Raw genomic sequence first — 19694 nt, forward strand, 5'->3', positions numbered from 1 at the left:
AAAGGGTCAATTGTGCTGGGTAGCTTTAGTGTCAACTTGACACACCTGGGGGAGCAAGCCAGTAAGCAGCATTCCTCCATGGCTTGTGCTCCAGCTTCTGCCTCCAGGTTCCTGCCTCGAGTTTTTACCTTGGGCTCCCTGATGAACTGTGACCTGGGAGATGTAAGTTGAATAAACCCTTTCCTCCCCAAGTTGGTATTGGTGAGCATGTTTGTCACAGCAATGGACAAACAAATCAGAACAGAGAGGGACATACTAGGGAAAGGGTGCAGTTGGGCACAACTGAGTTGAGTCACTGAGACCCTCTTTTATATCAGGAACAGGGCTATAAGGCCCTTGTTCAGGTGCCCCAGTGTAGGGTGAGATAGACTAAGGTCTTCTTGTCACTTGAAGCCTTGGACAAGCCATCTCTTGACATTCCTGATACCAGGACCCCAAAAGAAATAGTTTATAACAGAAAATAGGCAGGAGAGGAATCTGCCATAGTGCCCAGTGAGACCACACACTCAGCAAGTCCTAGCATCTCTTGCCCACTTCCCCACTGAATGCCCATTCAACTCACACAGCAGAAACCAACACAAACAATACTTAGAAAACAAGTATCATATGTATAAATAGAAGCATTCAATATTCAAAAACAATATTCAATATCCCATTCTATCTCTTCTTTCTCTCATAACATGGGGCAGCAGGTAGAAAGATCTCTCGAAGGTTGCTCCAAAGCCCATGGGAGTGAATGTTCTGGTGGACTTGGGGCTCTGCTGATGGAGACCAGGCCCCAAGAGGGCAGTGCTGGCACCAGGCCCAGTCTCCTCTGCACCACTCATTTGTGGTCTGGTTGGTGGCAGCCAGGTATAGAACAAAGCACAGGTAGCCGGCCAGGAGAAGGCTCAGCACCAGGACAAAGCCTAACAGGAAGATGATCCTTGGGAAGGTCAGGAACAGGTGCTGGGGGCAGAGAAAGCACATGGTGTTAAGAAGTATTACTGTGACACCTACAAGCATCAGCACCCACCAGCCTCGATCCTGTGGAATCTGTCAGAGCTGCCACTATAGCTCGCCTGCCGGCATCAAAACTGACCCACAGGGCTATATATACAGCTCAGTGGTAGTGTTTGTCTAACTATTGACAGGCCCTGGGTTCATTGATCAGTTTCCCCAAATCTGACTTACTGAACATAAATATGAATCAACCAACAGAGACACACAGCCCAGGAATAATTCAAGTGTGTGCAAGACCTTTCTGATAGATAAATGAAGTATTCACATGGGCAGAAAGGCCACTCAGGACACAATGCTTTGACAGTTAGCTATTTACAACATAAATGAATGTAGTCCTCATCAAAATAAAAGCCACACAGACAAACCAGTGTCTATTAGAAACAAAAATAGCCAAGTGTGGTGGTGCATGCTCTTAATCCCAGCACTGGTGAGGGAGAGGCAGACAGATCTCTTTGAGTTTGAGGCCAGCCTGGTCTATACAGTGAGTTCCAGGCCAGCTGGGGTTACAGGTAGGCCTTGTAAGAAACCAACCAACCAACAAAAATCTGTACAAGGGTGTGCAGGATAGCACTGACTCCAATAGCCTCTCTCCCCAAAAGAAACAAGTTAGCCAGGCAGTGGCACAAACCTGTGATAGCACTCAGAAGGATGAAAAGTTTTAGGACAGCCTGGGTTACATAGTGAGACCTTGTCTCAGAAAATGAAACAAAACCAAAAAAAAACCAATGTTCATCCATAAGGAAGAGTAAAACTGGGTCAGTCATACCATGAAATACTAAGGAGTCATTAAAAATCAAGTCAGTTTCCAGGTACTGGTTTTTGAAGATTGTGGCACACTGCCTAGTGAGAAAAACAAAGAATAAGGCTCATGTGATCTGCACGAGGAAAGCACAGTACCAGGGTAGGAAGAGGACCGGAGGGCAGGTGCTCTCAGTTTTCATTTCATCTTTTTTTTGGGGGGGGGTGTCTTTTTGAGGCAGGGTCTCCCTGTAGCCCCGGCTGGCCTGGAACTCACTTTGTAGACCAGGCTGGCCTTGAAGTCACAGAGATCCTCCTGCCTCTGCCTCCCAAGTGCTGGGACTAAAAGTGTTAAGTCATGTTAATTAATAGAGGTGATAAACATTACCATTGAAATCTACCCGATGTACAGCTGGCTCTTGAACATCTTTATTAAGAGTGTGAGTGTGAGTGTGTGTGTGTGTATGCTCATGTTCTTGTACATCCAGGCATGCATGGCATAGTGCACATGTGGAGGTCATAGGATTATATCCCATCAGTTCTCAACTTCTATTTTGTTGTTTGCCACTGCATACACCAGGCTGACTGGCCCTTGAGCTTCTGAGGGATCCTCCTGTGTCTGGCTCTGCCTTCTGTCTTGCCACAGGAGTGATGAGGTTATAGTCATCCACTACCACACCCAGCTTTACATGGGTTCTAGGGATCTGAACTCAGGATCTCAGGATCTCACTCTTTGGTAAGTGCTTTACCCACTGAGCCATCTAGATCCCCAGACCAAATAGTATTTGTTGATCATTTGCATTTATATTATTTTAGGGATAGAGAATTTAGAATTTTTTGAATAAAGAAAGAGTTCAATATTTTTGAAAGTCAGAAGAGAAAGAACCACTCAAAACTCTTGATGAGGGAGACTAACAAGTCACAAGAGACAGATCTAATGAAGATGTCTCAACTTTTTTATACCCAAAACCCTACACCAACCAAGCATGATGGTACACATCTGTATTCCCAGCAGTCAAGAAGCTGAGGCAGGAAGACTGAGAATTGGAGCCAGTCTGAAATACATAGTGAGACTGTAACCCCGTAAAACAAAAATTTTTTAAAGACAGGTAATAAAAAGCATTGAAGAAGACATAGAGAACACTGATTGTGGGAATAGAAAATGGTAGACACTTTGAAAAACGGTCTGCCAGTTTTCCAGTGCACAGAGCTACCATACAATTACCATACCTAGCAATTCTACACGTACTAGGTACATCCTCAAGAAATGAAAACATGTGTCCACACAAAACATATATGCAAATGTTCACAGCAACATAACTCAAAACCAACTAAAAATGGTAAAAGTCAAATGCCTATCATATAACAGAATATTACTTGGCCTTTGGAGGGAATAAAGTACATGCTACATGTTACAACATGAATGAACCTTGAAAACTTTACAAAAAAGCCAGGACAAAGGTCCTACTACACAACTGAAACTATGAAATGTCCAATTAAAGGAAATTCATAAGTAGATTCATGGATACTAGGGCTAGGGGAAGAGGGAACAGGGTGTGTTCTTTAGAGGTAACACAATGTTCTGAAATGCTACAGTGGCAATGGGTCTACAACTCTGAATGCCCGAAACCTCTGACTTGTACATGTTAAAGGGTCAGATTTTGAACCAGGTATGGGGGCACACACCTGTAATCCTAGCACTCAGGAGGGGGAGGCAGGAGCATCAGGAGTTCAAATCATCCTTTTTTATATAGCAAGTTCAAGGCCAGCCTGGGCCCTGAAAAACAGACCCTGTCTCAAAAAATAAAAACAAACAAAAAACAATGGGCTGGAGAGATGGCTCAGTAGTTAAGAGCACTGGCTGCTCTCGCAGAAGACCTGCGTTTGGTACCCAGCACTCACATGGCAGCTAACAACCAAATGGAACTCCAGTTCCAGGGGATCCAACGCCATCTTCTGGCCTCCACGGGCATCAGGCACACATGTGGTGCACTTATATCATCCAGGCAAAATACTCACACACATAAAAGAAAAATAAATCTAGTAAAAAAAATTTAATGATAAAAACAAAGAAGTGGATTTGGGGGGGATGTGAGTTTTATATCATTAAGGCTAGGGATGTGGCTCAGCTGGTAGAATGCTTGCCTAGCTCTGTATAAGCCCAGTGTGGTAGTAAACACATGTAATCCCAGCACTGCCAGAGGCAGGAGGACCAGAAGTTGAAGGCCAGCCTGGTATACATAAGATTCTGTCACCAAAACAATTTTTTTTGAAAAAAAGAATTTGTTACCAATTAAAATATAGGACCAAGAATCCCTAGCTGGGGAGCTCACAGGTCTCAGAGAAGAACCTACTAAATGGACATAGTATCAAACTGCCTCTAACTTCCTATCTACAACCAAAGATTGGTGCAGCTCTCAAATCTCATCAGAAATTTCTTTGTGCAGTGGGTGGTGGTTAATGCAGAAACTCACAAATGATCAAGCTGCAGAGAGTAAGGGTTTGTAAAGCACTCAGCCGCAAATATGACAGCTATACCCCACCATGTCCCCCAAGGCTTAAGGACCATTGCAGAAGAGGGGGAAGAAAGACTGTAAGAGTCAGAAGTCAAGGAGGACTGGAGCAAAACAGTGTCCTTTGGACATGACAGGACCATTGCACCCATGAACCCACAGCAGCTATAGTTGCCTGCACAGGATCAAGCAAGTCAACATTCCAATATGGAGGGAGAACGGCTTATGAGTCCTCACCCATGAGGCGCTATGGACAGTTGATGGCTTCTGGGGGAGGGAAAGTCAGTTTTCTTTAAGGCTGTGGTCCCTGGTAGGTGGATGCTCCAGTGGATGGCCCCATGGGTATAGAGGTAGCACAAATTGGACTCAGTGGGTTATTGGGGGAAAAAAAGGCACTAAATTGAGAGGGAGCAGGGAGGTTGGGGATATGGATTTAGGAAGAGTTAGGGGGAGAAGTGGAGGCTAATGTGGTCAAAATATAATATATGTAGCCAGGCATGGTGGTGCACACTTTTAATCCAGCACTCAGGAGGCAGAGGCAGGCAGATCTCTGTGAGGGCCAGGGGGCTACAGAGACCCTGTCTCAAAAAGATCAGAAAAAAACAAAACAAAATATAATGTATGCATGTATGAAATTCTCACAGAATAGAAATACTATATTTAGAAAAAAGAATAAAAAAGTGACTCAGTGTTTTTCCATGGATAATCAACATCTCCTTTCTGATTCTGAACCCCACAGCTCAATCCAAAATTACCTGAATAAGAAAGAATGTGTCCACAGCCTGGAACTGTCCAAGGTCATCAATGTAAGATTTTTGGTACAGGTCAGACACCACTACCAGACGGACCAGAAATGCAGTGCTCAGGATAGCCAGGGTAGCAGCTGATGCTGTCAATGTTGAAAGGTAGATAAGGAAGTACCTAGTATTCCAGGCCCCAATGCAGTTGTTCACCCAAACACAGTGATGGTCGAATCGGTGCACACAGCAGTCACACACACCTGCAGAGAGGGGGGCACAACAGCTGGGTTTGTCCTTGACTGGACAATCACAACAGGCACACCAAACTAAGACTTACAAACTGACCACTGACAGTTTCAGGGCAGGGCAGCCAGTGTTAGCAAGCTTTTAGAACTACAGGGTGTGGGACTGGGGAGACAGCTCAGCAGATAAAAGCGCTTGCCAAGCAAGAGTAAGGACCAGAGTTTGGAATCCCAGCACCCATGAAAATGCCAGGGGGGTTGATGACCGCCTATAATCCCAGCAGGCAGGAGACAGAGACAAGGGATCCCTGTAGCACTCTGGCTAGCTTGACTAGCTGAATCACTGAGCTCTGGGTTCAAGTGAAAGACCAAGTCTCACATACAAGGTGGAGAGCAATTGAGGAAGACACCCAGTGTCAACCTCTGGCCTCCATACACACTCATAACACATATGCACATGTGTTTTAAAAAGAACTGTAGTGTGCACTATTATAGTCACAGGCCCATGTGGGAACTGAGCACTGAGTGGGGACAAGAAAAATCTCAAAGAATAGTTTGTTGACATTGAAAAACTTGTCTTTCAATTTATGCAAAATTGAATTCAATGTGAACACTAAGTGGCACAAATCGTGAAATGACAATATAGACAGGCTGTTTTAGTCAATTCTTTCCTTTCCTTTTCTGGGAATGAAGCCAGGGTCTAGCACATGCTAGGCATGCATTGTACAGCCTGTAGTCCCATTTCAGTCAATTATTATCCAATCATTAGTGTGGATGTGTGAAGGGAAATGTTTTGGTATTCTCTGCAGTATTGGAAAACTTTGAAGAATGCTTATACTGTGCCTGGGTTTGTGGGTTTTCTCTTGCAGATAGGGCCCATGTGTGTGCTGGGGAGATCACTGGAGAGCCATACTCACTGCAGTGTTTGGATCGGGCTGGCTTCCTTAAGTCACAAGTGAAGCACCTTGCATTCTTTGGAAACATCATTTCATCAAATTCATAGACTTGCAGAAGTAGTAATTCGTTTGCTTTCGTTATGGTGCCTAAGAAGGGATGAATGTCAGTTCCAAGCACTGTGGTTGAATGGATGCTCACAAAACCTGCCCAACACCACGCAGCTAACACTGCTACCAACTGGTTTTTAAATTTTTATTTATTATTATTTTTTTTTTGGTCTTTTTGAGACAGGGTCTCCTTGTAGCCCCAGCTGGCCTGGAACTCACTATGTACACCAGGCTGGCCTTGAACTCACAGATCTGCCTGCCTCTGCCTCCCAAGTGCTGGGATTAAAGCTGTGTGCCACCATGCCCGGCCTTATTTATTATTTTTATTTTATGTGTATGCATGTATTGCCTGCATGTAGGTAAGTGACCCATGTTGTGCAATGGCCACGTAGGTAAGTACACCCGTGTCATGAAATGCCCAAGGAGGACAGAAGAGGCTGTTGGATCCCCTGGAACTGGAGTTATGGACAGTTGTTAGCTGCCATGTGGGTGCTGGGATTTGAACCCAGGTCTTCTGTAAGAACAGCCAGTGTTCTTAAGCACTGAGCCATCTCTCCAGCCCCTACCAACCTTTTTTAAGTTCACCCATTTAAAGCACATACAGGAGCTGGAGAGATGGCTTGGTGGTTAACAGCAACAATTGTTTTTTCAGAGGTTCGGTTCCCAGCACCCACATGGTAGCTAACAACTATCTATCTGTAACTCCAGGTCTGGCCTCCGCAGGCATTGCACATACATGGTGTACTTACATACATACAGGCAAAACATTCATAAAATATATGTAAATAAAATCTTTAAAGAAATGAAGCTATGTAATTTGTGGCTTTTTGTATCTGTCTTCTTAGAGCAGCACTGCGTTTTCACAGTTCAGGAATGCTGTAGCCTGAGTTTGTACTGTATTATCTTCTTGTTTTGTTCTGTAGTACCAGAAATTGAACCCAGAGCTTCATGCATGCTAGGCAATTGTTCTACCAGTGAGCTACATCCATAGTCCCCTCTTCGTTTTTAGGGCTGAATAATATTCTACTCTGTGTGTTTATGGCATTTACCCATTCAACACTTAGGTTTCTGGTACTTCAGGGCAAAAAATTTAAAAGAATACTTTTAAAACAATTGGGTTGAGCCAGGTATGATGGTGCATGCCTGTAGTCCGAGCACATGGGAGGCAGAGGCAGGCACTCTTTTTTTTATTTAAATATTTATTATTTTTATTTTATGTGTATGGATATATTGTCTGTGTATAAGTAGGTGCACCCGTGTCGTGCAATGTCCGAGGAAGACAGAAGAGGCTGTCAGATCTCCTGGAACTGGAGTTATGGACAGTTGTTAGCTGCTGTGTGGGTGCTGGGATTCGAACCCAGGTCTTCTGCAAGAACATTCAGTGTTCTTAACCACTGAGCCATCTCTCCAGCCCCAAAAGTAAATCTTTTAAAAAGAAATACAAGTGATAAAGTACAGATGAGTTCCAAACCAGTGAGAGACTCTCTCTCTCTCTCTCTCTCTCTCTCTCTCTCTCTCTCTCGGCAAAACATACCTGAGGAATGTCACCTAGGGCTGCCCTCTAGCCTTCCACATGCACACACATTTGTATATACTTACACATACACACACATGATTAGAATAGACATAACAAACGATGTGATGAACTTTTGGTTCTCTGTACTCAAAAGCTAGAAAGGAAGAGCTCTTTTCAAGCTCACGGAGAGCATCTACAAAAACTGACCACATTCCCACATATAATGAAAGACTTAAAAGGAGGCAGTGCAAGAGCATGGGGCCCACTGGGGAGGTGACTCAGTAGTTAAAAGTGCTTGCTGGTCCTGTAGAAGACCGGAGTTCAGTTCCTAGCACCCATGTCCAGGAACTCCAGCTCCAGGGGATCCAACACCCTCTTCCATTTCCAAGGGCACTCCACTCATGTGCAGGTATACACACAGAGACACACAGACATAAACAATTAAAAATAAAAAGAATTAAAAAGGAAGTAGTGTCATACTAAACACAGCTCTACATGATGCAATTAAGTGAAAGTTTGAAAAACTAAAAAGAGGCATTAAAGCCTGTATAGGAGCGCATGCCTGTGATCCCAGCACATGGAGGGCAGAAGTGGGAGGACCACAAGTTCAAGGTCATCCTGAGACACACAGCAAGACCATCTCAAAATAAAGAAAATATGTAAGAAAAATTTAAACTAGTGTGCATATTAGAAACTTTAACCCATGGGCAAAAAACCAAAAATAAATTAGAAAGCACTCAAAACTGGAAGATAATGAAAAAGCTACAGTGGCATCCTTGCTCTCTTCTTAGGGAGCCACTACTTATTTTGGGCGCTAGCAGCACAACGCCTGAGCTACCACTAGCCTATCATTTGACTTACCAGGATTGGCTGAACAAGTTAGTGTGAAGAAAACCAGGTTCACAGTCAGCAGCAGGTATGGCAGAAGAAGGTAGTGCAGAGAGAACTCCAGCCCTTGGCAGTAGCTGAATACTTCCCAGGTGTACTCAGAATAAACCAGCCCTTGTAAGACCAGGTGCAGGACAACGAAGGCATGGTTGCTGGATGGAAGTGCACACGGCTGGCTTACTCGCAGGGCAGCTCCAGGAAGAAATCACACAAAGCTAAGGACCAAGGGTGACTATCTCCTTTACAAGTTAAATAAGGACCCAGCAGGGTAGCACACAACTGTAATCTCAGTAGTGGGAAGGATGAGATAGGAGGGTTGCCTTGAGTTTGAGACCACCCAGGGCTATATAGTAAGACTCTCAAAAAAAAGATAAATAAATAATGGGGCTGGAGGGATGGTTTAATGGTTTAAGAGGACTTGCTGCTATTGCAGATGACCCAGGTTCGGTTCCCGGCACCCGTGGCTGCTCAAAATTGCCTGTAACTCCAGTTCCAAGGGATCCAACATTCTCTCCTGGCCTCAGTGGGCACTCAACACATGTGGTGCACTCACATACGTGCCAGCAAAACACTCATACACATAAAAAATAAATAAATAAAACATTTTTAAAAGATAAGCCAAATGTGGTGGTGCACTCCTTTAATCCCAACACTAGGGAGGCAGAGGCAGGTGGATCTCTGTGAGATCAAGGCCAGCCTGGTCTACATAGTGAATTCTAGGTCAGCTGGGGCTACAGGAAGACTCTGTCTCAAAAAGAACAAAACAAAAAATGTGGCCATGTTGGGCTGGGACATAGTTCAGTGGTAGAGGTAGAGGGCTTGCCAGATATGCATGCATAAGGTCCCCAGTTCAAACCAATAAATAAATAATAATAATAAATAAATAAATAGGCATGCTACAACACCAAGGACAAATGATAGATGACCCATAAGGAGAAATTCCAAACCCAGGGCTCTCAAAACTTTGAGCATCCTTCCCCTTACCATGCTGGAAACCACAAAAAGCTTCCTGAAGCTACAGAAAAGCAACATTTATCATCATGTCTAAAAAGAGGGGCCATGTTTCAACTTGGAGCTACGAATACCGTGTGTGGAAGAGGTGGTGGAGGAGTCTCTGCACAGCCCTCTGCAGGGGCTGCGGAACTACACAGGAGCACATCTGAAACCAAAAGAAAAAGTTCAGTTTCACTTCCCATCCCCTCACCCTGGAACACCAGATTTTCCAAAGGCAACTGGCAACGTTGATTCTAGATTCTGTTTCCTTATATGGACAGAGATGCAATCTAAGAGAGAAAAAGAAAGAAGACTTTCTTTTACCAGTCTTCCTCTGACACTATCTCATGCCATTGTGTGTGTGTGTGTGTGTGTGTGTGTGCATGCATGTGTAGGTCAGAGGTTGATACTGGGTGTCTTCCTCAGTCACTTTCTACTTTATTCATTGATGTAGGGTCTCTCACTGGACCCCAGAGCTTGCTAATTTGGCTAGTCTTGCTATCTAGTTGGCTCCAGAGATCACCTCTATCTACCTGTCAAGCACTGGGATTACAGGCAGGCCACACACCCAGAATTTATGTGGGTGCTGGGGATCAGAATGCCAGTTCTCACACTTGCATGACAAGTACTTATAACCACTGAGTCATCTCCCTAGCACCCCCCTCTTTGTTTTAGGACAGAGTCTCACTAAGTAGCCCAAGGTGGCTTGGAATTTGTGACCCTCCTATCTCAGCCTCCTAGTGCTGGGACTGTAGGAAGTATAAACAGTTGCTCAGTTTCTATCTTGACCACAAAGAATGTACTTGTCAGGGGCTAGAGAGATGACTCAGCAGCTAAGGGCACTGGCTACTCTTGAAAAGGACTCAGTTTAGGTTCCCAGTACCCTAATGGGAACTCACAACCACCTGTAATTCCAATTCCAGGGGATTCAACACACACTTCTGGTCTCTGCTGGCACTGGGCATACACATGCTATACATACATACATACATACATACATACATACATACATACATACATACAGGCACTCATACATACACATAAAAACATCTTCTTTAAAAAGTGTTGGGCATGGTGTCACACATCTGTCATCCCAGCACTCAGGAGGCAGTAAGGTGGATCTCTGTAACTTCCAGGCCAGCCTGATATACATAATGAGTTCTTTAAAAAAAAAAAAAAAACTTTATGGGGCTGAAGAGATGGCTCAGTGGTTAAGAACACTGACTGCTCTTGCAGAAGACCCAGGGTTTGAATCTCAGCACCCACATGGCAGCTAACAACTGTCTGTAACTCCAATTCCAGGGGATCCGACAGCTTCTTCTGTCCTCCATGGGCATTGCACAACACAGGTGCAATGCCCTTGGTCAGAAGAAGGCATTGGATGCCCTAGAACTAGAGTTGTGAATGGTTGTTAGCTGCCATGTGGGTGCTGGGACTCAAACCCAGGTCCTCTGCAAGAGCAGTCACTGCTCTTAACCACTGAGTCATCTCTCCAGCTCCACATAGTGAGTTCTAGGTCAGTCAGGGGTACAGAGTGAGGCCCAGTGTCAAAAAATTAACTAACTAACTAACTAACTAACTAACTAACTAACTAACTAACTAACGGCTAAAAAAGAATGTGGCCATCAGGGCCTTTGGAGAAAAGGAGGCAAGCAGAGGTTTAGGGATGATGATGAATGCTGCTCATTCCTTTGCCCTGGGTTTCATCCTATGCTCAGGATCTACCAAGGATTACTGGGCATTAGCCCAGGTTCCTCTCAAGTCAACCTCTCATGGACTGCTTGCTCCAATTTGGCTCTCTGTCCCCCCAAAAGAAGATGGAGAGATTTCTGTTCATATATCCACCAGGCATGTCTAAGCAAATGCTACTCATATGCCTGCCCAACTGCAGATATTACACAGTTACATAGCCAGCCTTAAGAATGCCACTTATCTCAAAGCAAATGTAGCTCAGGCTGGCCTGAAATTTTCAATCCTCCTGCCTCAATGTCCCACCCGTTGGGATTATAGGCCTGTCTTACAACACCTGGGCCCATGAGTCTTTCAGACTAACACCTAGCACAGTAGTCAAAGCAGTGAAAGCAAGGGCCATTGCTACCTGTGCTCCTCCCAGGACCAGACCTTTCAAACGCTGGGTTTTGGTGCAGATGCAGATCATAACAACACCCATCAGTACAAAGGCCAGGTAGAATAGGAAGAGAACCAGGAAGTCCATGCTGGGGCTGCAAAGGAACAGAGACCTGTGACTAGCTGCTGCTGAAGAATTCATCCTACAGCATGTACCTTAGATATCAACTGCCCCCAACAGCTTCCAAAGCAGAATTCAGTGATCCTCAGGCACACGCCAAAGCCCTACTTTCAATGGGCCTCCCAGAAGGACCTGGACACTGAATATGATCCCATGTTCCAGGTCCACCCCTAGATCACTGGACATTAGTCCATCGTCAAGATGAACATTGTGGACTATCTTTGGGGCCTACAAGTTCTAATGCATCTAACTTCTTTCCTCATAGCAACGGATTCTTTTCCTATCATTAAGTGTGTTTCTGGGTTGTGTGTGTATGTGTGTGTGTCTGCAAGTGAGCATACATATAGATGCACATGCATGTGTATGCTCAGGGCAGAGGTCAATGTCAGGTGTCTTCCGCATATACTCTCCATCTTAATTTAAACAAAACAAAACAAACAAACAAACAAACAAACAAAAAAAAACAGTGGTTGGAAAGACGGCTCAGCAGTTAAGAGCACTGGCTGCTCTTACAGAAGACCCAGGTTTAGTTCCCAGCACCCACATAGCACCTAACAATCCTATATAACTCCAGTTCCAGGGGATCCAATGCCCTCCTTTGACCTCCTTGGGTATTGCATGGCAGGTGCATTTATATACATGCAGGCAACACACTCATAAACAAATCTATGTGCTCATGTGAGTGCAGGAACATGCATTCCACAGCACATACATGGTCAAGAGGACCAGCTCAGGTGGTGGGCCTCACCTTCTACCTTGTTTCACACCGGGTCTCTTTTGTTTGCTGCTGTGCATGCCAGGCTAGCTAGCCCATATGTTCTAGGGACTCTCCTGTGTCTGCCTCCCATTGTACTGTGAAATACACTGGTATTTCATATGTACACACTATTGTATCCAGTTTTTACATGGTTCTGGGGATTCAAATGCAGGCACTCACACTTACAGTGCAAGCACTTCACCCACTGAGCCATCTCTACAGCCCAAACATACTATGAAGACAACATCAAGGCAATGATTTTTTGCCCCCTGGAAGTATCGGGGATTGAACCAGAGGCTTCGTGTATGTGAGGCAAGTCTTATATCAATGAGCCACTACCACAGCCCTCCTTCACCTTGTTTTGAGAGAAGCTCTCTCACTGATTCAGTTAGACTGGCTAGATAGCAAGCCCTAGAGATCTGTCTGTGCCTCCCTCATATTGAAACTACTGGCACGCACACTACACTCAAGTTTTTTATTTTTGAGGTGGGGTATGCAACCCAGGCTAACCTGTAAATTACTATGTAGACTAGGTTGGCCTCAAACTCAGAGATCCACTTGCCTCTGCCTCCCATGTACTAGGATTAAAGGTGTGCATGCACCACTACTCCAGTGTTTTGTTTTGTTTTTTTAATTAAGATCTGGGAAGGTCTGTTTTATTTTACTATTTATCTTCTTTGGTGTCTACCTATGTGCACACTTATCAAGTGTCCTCCTGTCACACTCCACCTTATTCCCTTGAGACAAGGTCTTTTGCTAAAATTGGAGCTCACCGGGTTTTTTGCTAGGGTGGCTACCATCAAGCCACAGTGATCCTCTTGACTCTCGTCCTTAGCACTAGAGTTACAGGTACATGCAGCCCTCAAAAAGACCAAAAAAAAAAAAAACCCCAAAAACAAACAAACAAACAGAAACTTTAACAAAGCTGGGCATGGTGGCCTTTATTCCCAGTACTCAGGAGGCAGAGGCAAGTGGATCTCTGTGAGTTCAAGGCCAGCCTGATCTACATAGTGAGTCCCAGGCCAGCTGGGGCTATGGGGAGACCCTGTCTCAAAAAGACAAAACAAACAAACAAACAAACAAACAAAACAGGTACATGTAGAAAAATAGGCACACTCAACCTTTTATACAGGTGCTGGGAACTGAACAGATGTTCATGCTTGCAAAGTTGCTCTTACCACTGAGCTATGTCCCAGCTAGAGCCCCTCCCCGCTGTTTGAGACAGGGTCTCAATGTATAGTACTGGTTAGCCTGGAATTCACTATGTACAGCAGGTTGGCCTCCAACTCACAGAGACCTTCCTGCTTCTGCCTCCAGAGTGCTAGGACTAAAAGCTTACATGGGCCACCATGTAACCAGCAACAATCCCTTCTTTTACTTCCTTAAATATTAACATAGACACTGACAAAGTACCCAGAAGAACCTGGTGACCCCATCATCATCCTAATGGGAGTCAGGGGCTCTATCCCCACATCAGGTATCACGACCTATTAAGCAGATCAATGACCACAATGTCAAGGATCACCCAGGACAACCAGAGTAAAATACACACACAGTCCTGTGTTAAGAAATTTGAAATGGAGTCACGTGTCCACACTTCTAATCCTAGCACTCCGGAGACAGAGGAAGGCATATCTCTGTGAGTTCAAGGCCAGCTAGTGAGTTCCAGGTCAGCTGAAGCTACAGGGAGACCCTGTCCAAAGGAAGGAAGGGGGAAGGGGAGAGAATAAATGGATGTTGGGCCAGAATTCCAAATGAGATACTTAAACAAGAAACTATTTGCAACAAAGAGAGGAAACAAAGTGCACCGATTCTCACAGGTAAGGAAAGGTCTCCTGCCTACATCCCTCTTTCCAACATTCACAGATTCAGACAGCAGGTCCTCTTGGGCAGTGATGTGCATCTACACGCAAACCTGGTGACACAGTTACTCCAGGAGGCTGGAACTGGCTGTGAAAACAGGTGTAACATTCACACAATACTAGAGCACGTGTCAGGGTGGGACACACTGTGGTTTAGGGTATGGTAGTATAGGACTCTGTACCACCTCTGTGGATAGACTTTTTCCTTTTTGAAGGTTTGTGTGTTGAGACAGGGTCTCCCTGTAGCCCAAACCCGTCTGGAATTCGGTACTGTCAGGAGCAGAAATGTAAATTCTGTAATAGAGTACATGAACAAGGTGGAATTGCTTTAGAATGTGTGATTATTGAATAATCTATAAGAATTATGAAATTATGAAATGTGTGAAATTATGAATTGTGACATGAACTTAGGAACAGAAACTTAGGCATGTTAGCTAGTGATAAGCTCCAGGGGACCAGCCAACCAGACACCTGCTTATTGAACTACTCAACAGCAGCTTATTGAGAGACTACGTCAGCAATGACGTCAAACTCTCCATATAAGTAGAGCTCAGAGGCCAGTCCTCAGCGTATCTGACGGAGGCAAGAACAGCTGCTGCCCACAGATCCTCTCGCCACCTCCAGACCAGACCGGGTTGGGTCTCCGAACTCTCCCCATCGTGGAGGCCGTCGAACTTGCATCAGCCACGAGCTACACTCACCGCTGGAACTTGTGACTGGTGAGATCCCCGGGAGAAAGAGCAATAGACAGAGTAGAGCTTATGATTGAACTAAACTGCTAAATTGATGACTACCCAAATTGGCTTGTTTGTGACTGCGTTATATATTGTGTTCATTATTCTTGTGCTAATAAATATAAAAACTATTTGGCCATGGCTCTTCGTACTCTGTTGCTATAGGAGACAGCAAAGACTAAAATACTCTTAACTCATATATCCTCTAGTCCTGCTTCCAACATGGTATGTAGACCAGGCTGGCCTCAATCTCACAGAGATCCACCTGCCTCTGCCTCCCCACTGATGGCATTAAAGGTGTCCGTCACCAAGCCCAGCTCCTATATATTTTGGAAGAAACAGCTAACTAGAAAATAAAAAATGAAAAGTCAGTAGCTTTGGGTCTATTTTCTCTAGCGCTGTCACTGTTCCTATCATTATCCATGGGGCGCACACGAGACTGGACACAGGGCGAGGTTGCCTACATGCAGTCCTGGCTTTAGTTTTTCCCTTGCCGGACACTTTCTAGATAACATTATATCCAAAGTCTCTGCACAAAGAGGGACAGAGAATCTGCAGCTGTGAGGGACCTGGAAAGACTGGTTGTGGATGGAGCCCATCCCACACCAAGATCCCCACGGCAGCAGGCTCCAGAGGAGATAGGGACACTCTGTAGCAGGTAGGGAGACGCCAGTGTTAATGGACTCGCAAGCCCGGAAGTGAAGGCCAGGAGCACGGGCGACTAGCAGGGGGCACCGGAAGCGGGGTGCAGGAGGAGCAGAGAGGACTGTGGCCCCACACACAACAGGGGAGGTTCGAAGATGGGGCCCCGGTGCAGCTGGGATGTCATAGAACCCGTGTGGACTGCCTTACCCGGAGCCGGCCAAGAGCCAGCCTCTCCCAGCGGGCGCTCGCGGTAACTTCCGGTGCGTGTGTGACGTCATCACAAACCGCGTTCTGGTGACTTCCGGCGGAGGTGAGCCGTCGGCGGGTAGCTGTTAAGTGGAGTTTTATTTTATTATGTTGTTTTACTTTTATTTCTCTTTTCTCATTTTCTGGATTCCTCCTACGTCGAGAGTAGCCTGTAAGCGAAACCTTTTTTCTTTTTCTTGTTCATTTTCTCTTCTTCCCTCTATTACTTGACAGTTTTCTATATGTATGTAATGAATTTTGCTCATTATCTCCTTATTCCCTCTCATCCAGCTTCCACTTCGGCTGAACCCTTTCCAACAAACCCCACTCCTATTTTCATGTATTTTCTCCTATTTTAGTTTGTGACCCACTGAGTTTAATTAGGGTTGCTTGCATGAGCGTGTTGGGGGGGGGGGTTCGATTCCTTTTTCTTCTTTTTTTTTTTTTTTTCTTTGTGAAACGGGGGTCTTTTGTCTTAATTTTACTAAGAAATGGAGAGTTGCCGGGCGTGGTGGCACACTCCTTTTATCCGAGTACTCAGGAGGCAGAGGCGGGCTGATCTCTGTGAGGTTGGTCTACGTAGTGAGTTCTGGTCCAGCAGGGACTACAGGGAGACCCCAGCTAAAAACAAAACCAAAACAGAACAACAAAAATAACTTACAAGGAAAAAACTATTAGACAAAGATATTTTAAGGTTTAAGGCTTAGCAAAACCATGGTTTATAATTCCAGGTAATTATACAGATAGATGGATTGTTAGATTTTTGGAAAATAAAAGGAAAGTTAGAAGAGTGGGAGACAAACCAGAGCCAGACCTGCAACAGGCAAGGAACATATCTTCCTTTATTCAAAGAAGATACAGTGAGAGGTAGAGGCTGTCCGTGGGAACCAAGGTTCTGCAACTAGACACGCACACACACACAACCACAACAGGGGTGGGGGTGGGGGTTATAACCAGGAGTGTGAGACACAGCTGCACTTTGTGGGGAGTTGAGTTAGTGCCCAGGTTTGGTGTCCTTGGAGTGATTGAGGGTCTTCTTAAGATTATTTCCTCAGAAATTGGCAGGCATGTTATCTATCGCCCTAGAGGAGATATGTGGGTTCCACAAACACTTTCTCTCAGTCCTGGGAGTGACCAACTGATAAGGGGTGAGCAAAGCCAGACTTCTAATCCATAGCTGTTAGGTCACTGGGGGAACTTTGCACTTTTACAATTTAGAGCAGTTTGGCCACTCTGATGATTTTATGCCTTTATGGCCTCCTCTAATGAAGCTCATAGCTTTCCTGAGGTTCACATATTCTGTCATGGATGATTTACCAATTAGTTTTATGCCACAACAAAGCTCTTTTTAAAACTTATTTTTTCACATGTATGAGTGTTTTGTGTGCTATATATGGGCACTCATGCATGCAATCCCCTTGGAGATCAGAAAAGAGCCTCAGAGTCATGGACAGTTGTTAGTCCATGTGGATGATGGGAACTGAACCTGGGTCCTCTGCAAGAGCTGCCACTGCTCTCAACTACTGAGCCATCTCTGGAGCCCCTAAATTTTATTTATTTTATGTGTATGAGTGTTTTGCCTGCATGTAAAGTGCACCTGTGTTGTGCAAAGCCTGAAGAGGCCAGAAGGCGGCCCTGGAACTGCAGTTATGGAGGATTTTTAACACCTTTGGATGTCCTGAAACTGCAGTTATGGAGTGTTTTTAGTCACTGTGGGTGCTGGGAAACAAACCCGGTTCTTCTGGAGAGCACCCAGTGCTCTTAAGGGCTGAGCCGTCTCTCTAGCCCCCTACAATTTATTTTTATTTTATGTATATTAGTGCTTTGCCTGAATATATATAAATGCACCCTGCAGAGGCAAGAAGAAGGTGTGGGATCCCCTGGAACCGAAGTTACAGGTGGTTGTTAGCCACCATAGGGGTGCTCAAACCTGGGTCCTCTGGAAGAGTGTTATGTTCACTTAACCGCTGAGCCATCTCCAGCCCCCACAACAAAGCTCTTCTTTGCAGCATTAAGTGGGAATTTTAAAGCTAACTGAAAATGCTATTAAATGAGACTACATTTGAATAACAAAAAGACCAAACAATGAAAGAATAAAATGCCATAGTACACATACAAAATAGTACTATACATGATATAGTCTTCCATCCATTCAGAATGTCCCATGACCTACATTTTTCAAGAGTAACTATTCTGTAGAGTATACAGGAAAATCTGTCTCTGTGCTAGGTGAGGAGGAACTTGCTGGCCATGGCAGTGGCCCTTGAACTGGAGCCAGCTCTATCTAAAGTCATGACAGAGCCTCTTCATACTGAGAATGTAAAACATTGAGGTCTGCCCCATGAACCTTTTCCACAAACTAAGACTTTGATTTTGCTTGTTTCAGCATGAGCTCTTGGGCCCCACACATGTTCATACTGCACAGGACAGGAACACTATTAGCCACTGGCTGTTACTGCAAGTGCTGCTCCCTCACAGACTCTTTTCCCATATCTCCTCTTTTTAATTTTTTTTTTTTTTTTTTTTTTTTTTTTTTTTTTTGGTTTTTTTGAGACAAGGTCTCCCTGTAGCCCCAGTTGTCGTGGAGCTCACTATGTATACTAGGCTGGCCTTGAATTCACAGAGATCCACTTGACTCTGCCTCCCGAGTGCTGGGATTAAAGGCATGCACCACCACGCCTGGCGTAACATTTTTTTTTTAAATGTAATTTTATTTTGTGTGTTATGAGTGTTATGCCTACATGTAAGTATACTCATGTTGTGCAGAGGCCAGAAGAGAGTATCAGATCCTCTGGAACTGGACTTACAGATAGTTGTTAGCCTCTGTGTGGATTCTAGGTCAAGTCCTCTGCAAGAGCATCCAGTGCTCTTAACCGCTGAGCCATCTGTCCAGCCCCCCATATCTCCTCATCAGTGGCATGGTTGCCCTTCATGAAGACCACACACAAGAGAAGTATCAGGAGACCAGGTTGGGAAAGCTATGTGCATTCCATCATAGGTGAGACTTAATTTGATAAAGAGGCTATAGTAGTAATGGACAGCACCTACTTCCTTATCCAGGCCAAAGACCATCTCCATGTGCTCGGTGACTGGCACATGGAGCTCATGGACCCTCATCTTCTCTGAGGACAGGTCTCATCAGATCTTCCATGTTCACACTCTTTATCTGATGCTTGTATAGCATGTAATTCATCATGGGATCTAGTTACCCTTTTTTCTTATGTGTCCATGCATTGCCCACGGAGGCCAGAAGAAGGCATCAGATCCCCTGGAACTGGAGTTACAGAAGGTTCTTAACCCTCATGGGAGTGCTGGAAACTGAACCCTGGTCCTCTGCAAGAGCAGCCAGTGCTCTTAAACCACGGAGCTATCTCTCTAGCCCTGGAAATCTATTTTTGTATCTGCAGGTGAATTCTAGAAACCTGACAGTTGATGGGTTGTTTGGGTTACCCTGTTCTTCTTGCCTTCTGGAGCCATCACTAGAATTGCTTGAAGTTGATAATGCAGTAGCAGTTGATAAGGCATTGGAACTTTAAGACCTTTGGAAGTTCTGGGTGTCTCAGCCA

At 44.9% G+C, this 19694-nt stretch overlaps 1 protein-coding gene across 6 annotated transcripts; it reads right to left on the reverse strand.

Annotated features, from left to right (window-relative positions):
• Positions 1–588: 588 nt before the first annotated feature.
• On the reverse strand, positions 589–16149 carry Zdhhc4 (zinc finger DHHC-type containing 4). Of its 6 annotated transcripts, none has more exons than XM_017795830.2 (7): positions 16090–16137; positions 11735–11858; positions 9729–9802; positions 8617–8795; positions 6153–6278; positions 5009–5142; positions 589–948 (listed from the first exon to the last, which is right to left on the reverse strand). In XM_017795830.2, the coding sequence occupies exons 2-7, from the start codon at positions 11849–11851 to the stop codon at positions 658–660; spliced, it is 921 nt and encodes a 306-aa protein (XP_017651319.1). In that variant the 5' UTR covers positions 11852–11858; positions 16090–16137; the 3' UTR covers positions 589–657. The 6 variants fall into 6 exon arrangements, with proteins under 6 accessions (XP_017651319.1, XP_008822220.1, XP_029414993.1 ...); XM_008823998.3 differs by having other exon boundaries at positions 5009–5253; XM_029559133.1 differs by having other exon boundaries at positions 5009–5253; positions 11758–11858; positions 16090–16110.
• Between the last annotated feature and the right edge of the window lie 3545 nt (positions 16150–19694).

Source organism: Nannospalax galili, unplaced genomic scaffold (assembly GCF_000622305.1).
Source record: "Nannospalax galili isolate Female #2095 unplaced genomic scaffold, S.galili_v1.0 scaffold809, whole genome shotgun sequence".
NCBI lineage: Eukaryota > Metazoa > Chordata > Mammalia > Rodentia > Spalacidae > Nannospalax > Nannospalax galili.

Coding starts and splice junctions, on each gene's coding strand:
- Zdhhc4 (XM_008823998.3), bottom strand. CDS start 11,851: ATGGACTTCCTGGTTCTCTTCCTATTCTACCTGGCCTTTGTACTGATG. Junction 6,279..8,616: donor AACTTGTTCAGCCAATCCTG/GTAAGTCAAATG, acceptor ATCCCTTCTTAG/GCACCATAACGAAAGCAAAC. Junction 949..5,008: donor ACACATTCTTTCTTATTCAG/GTAATTTTGGAT, acceptor CTCTGCCCCCAG/CACCTGTTCCTGACCTTCCC.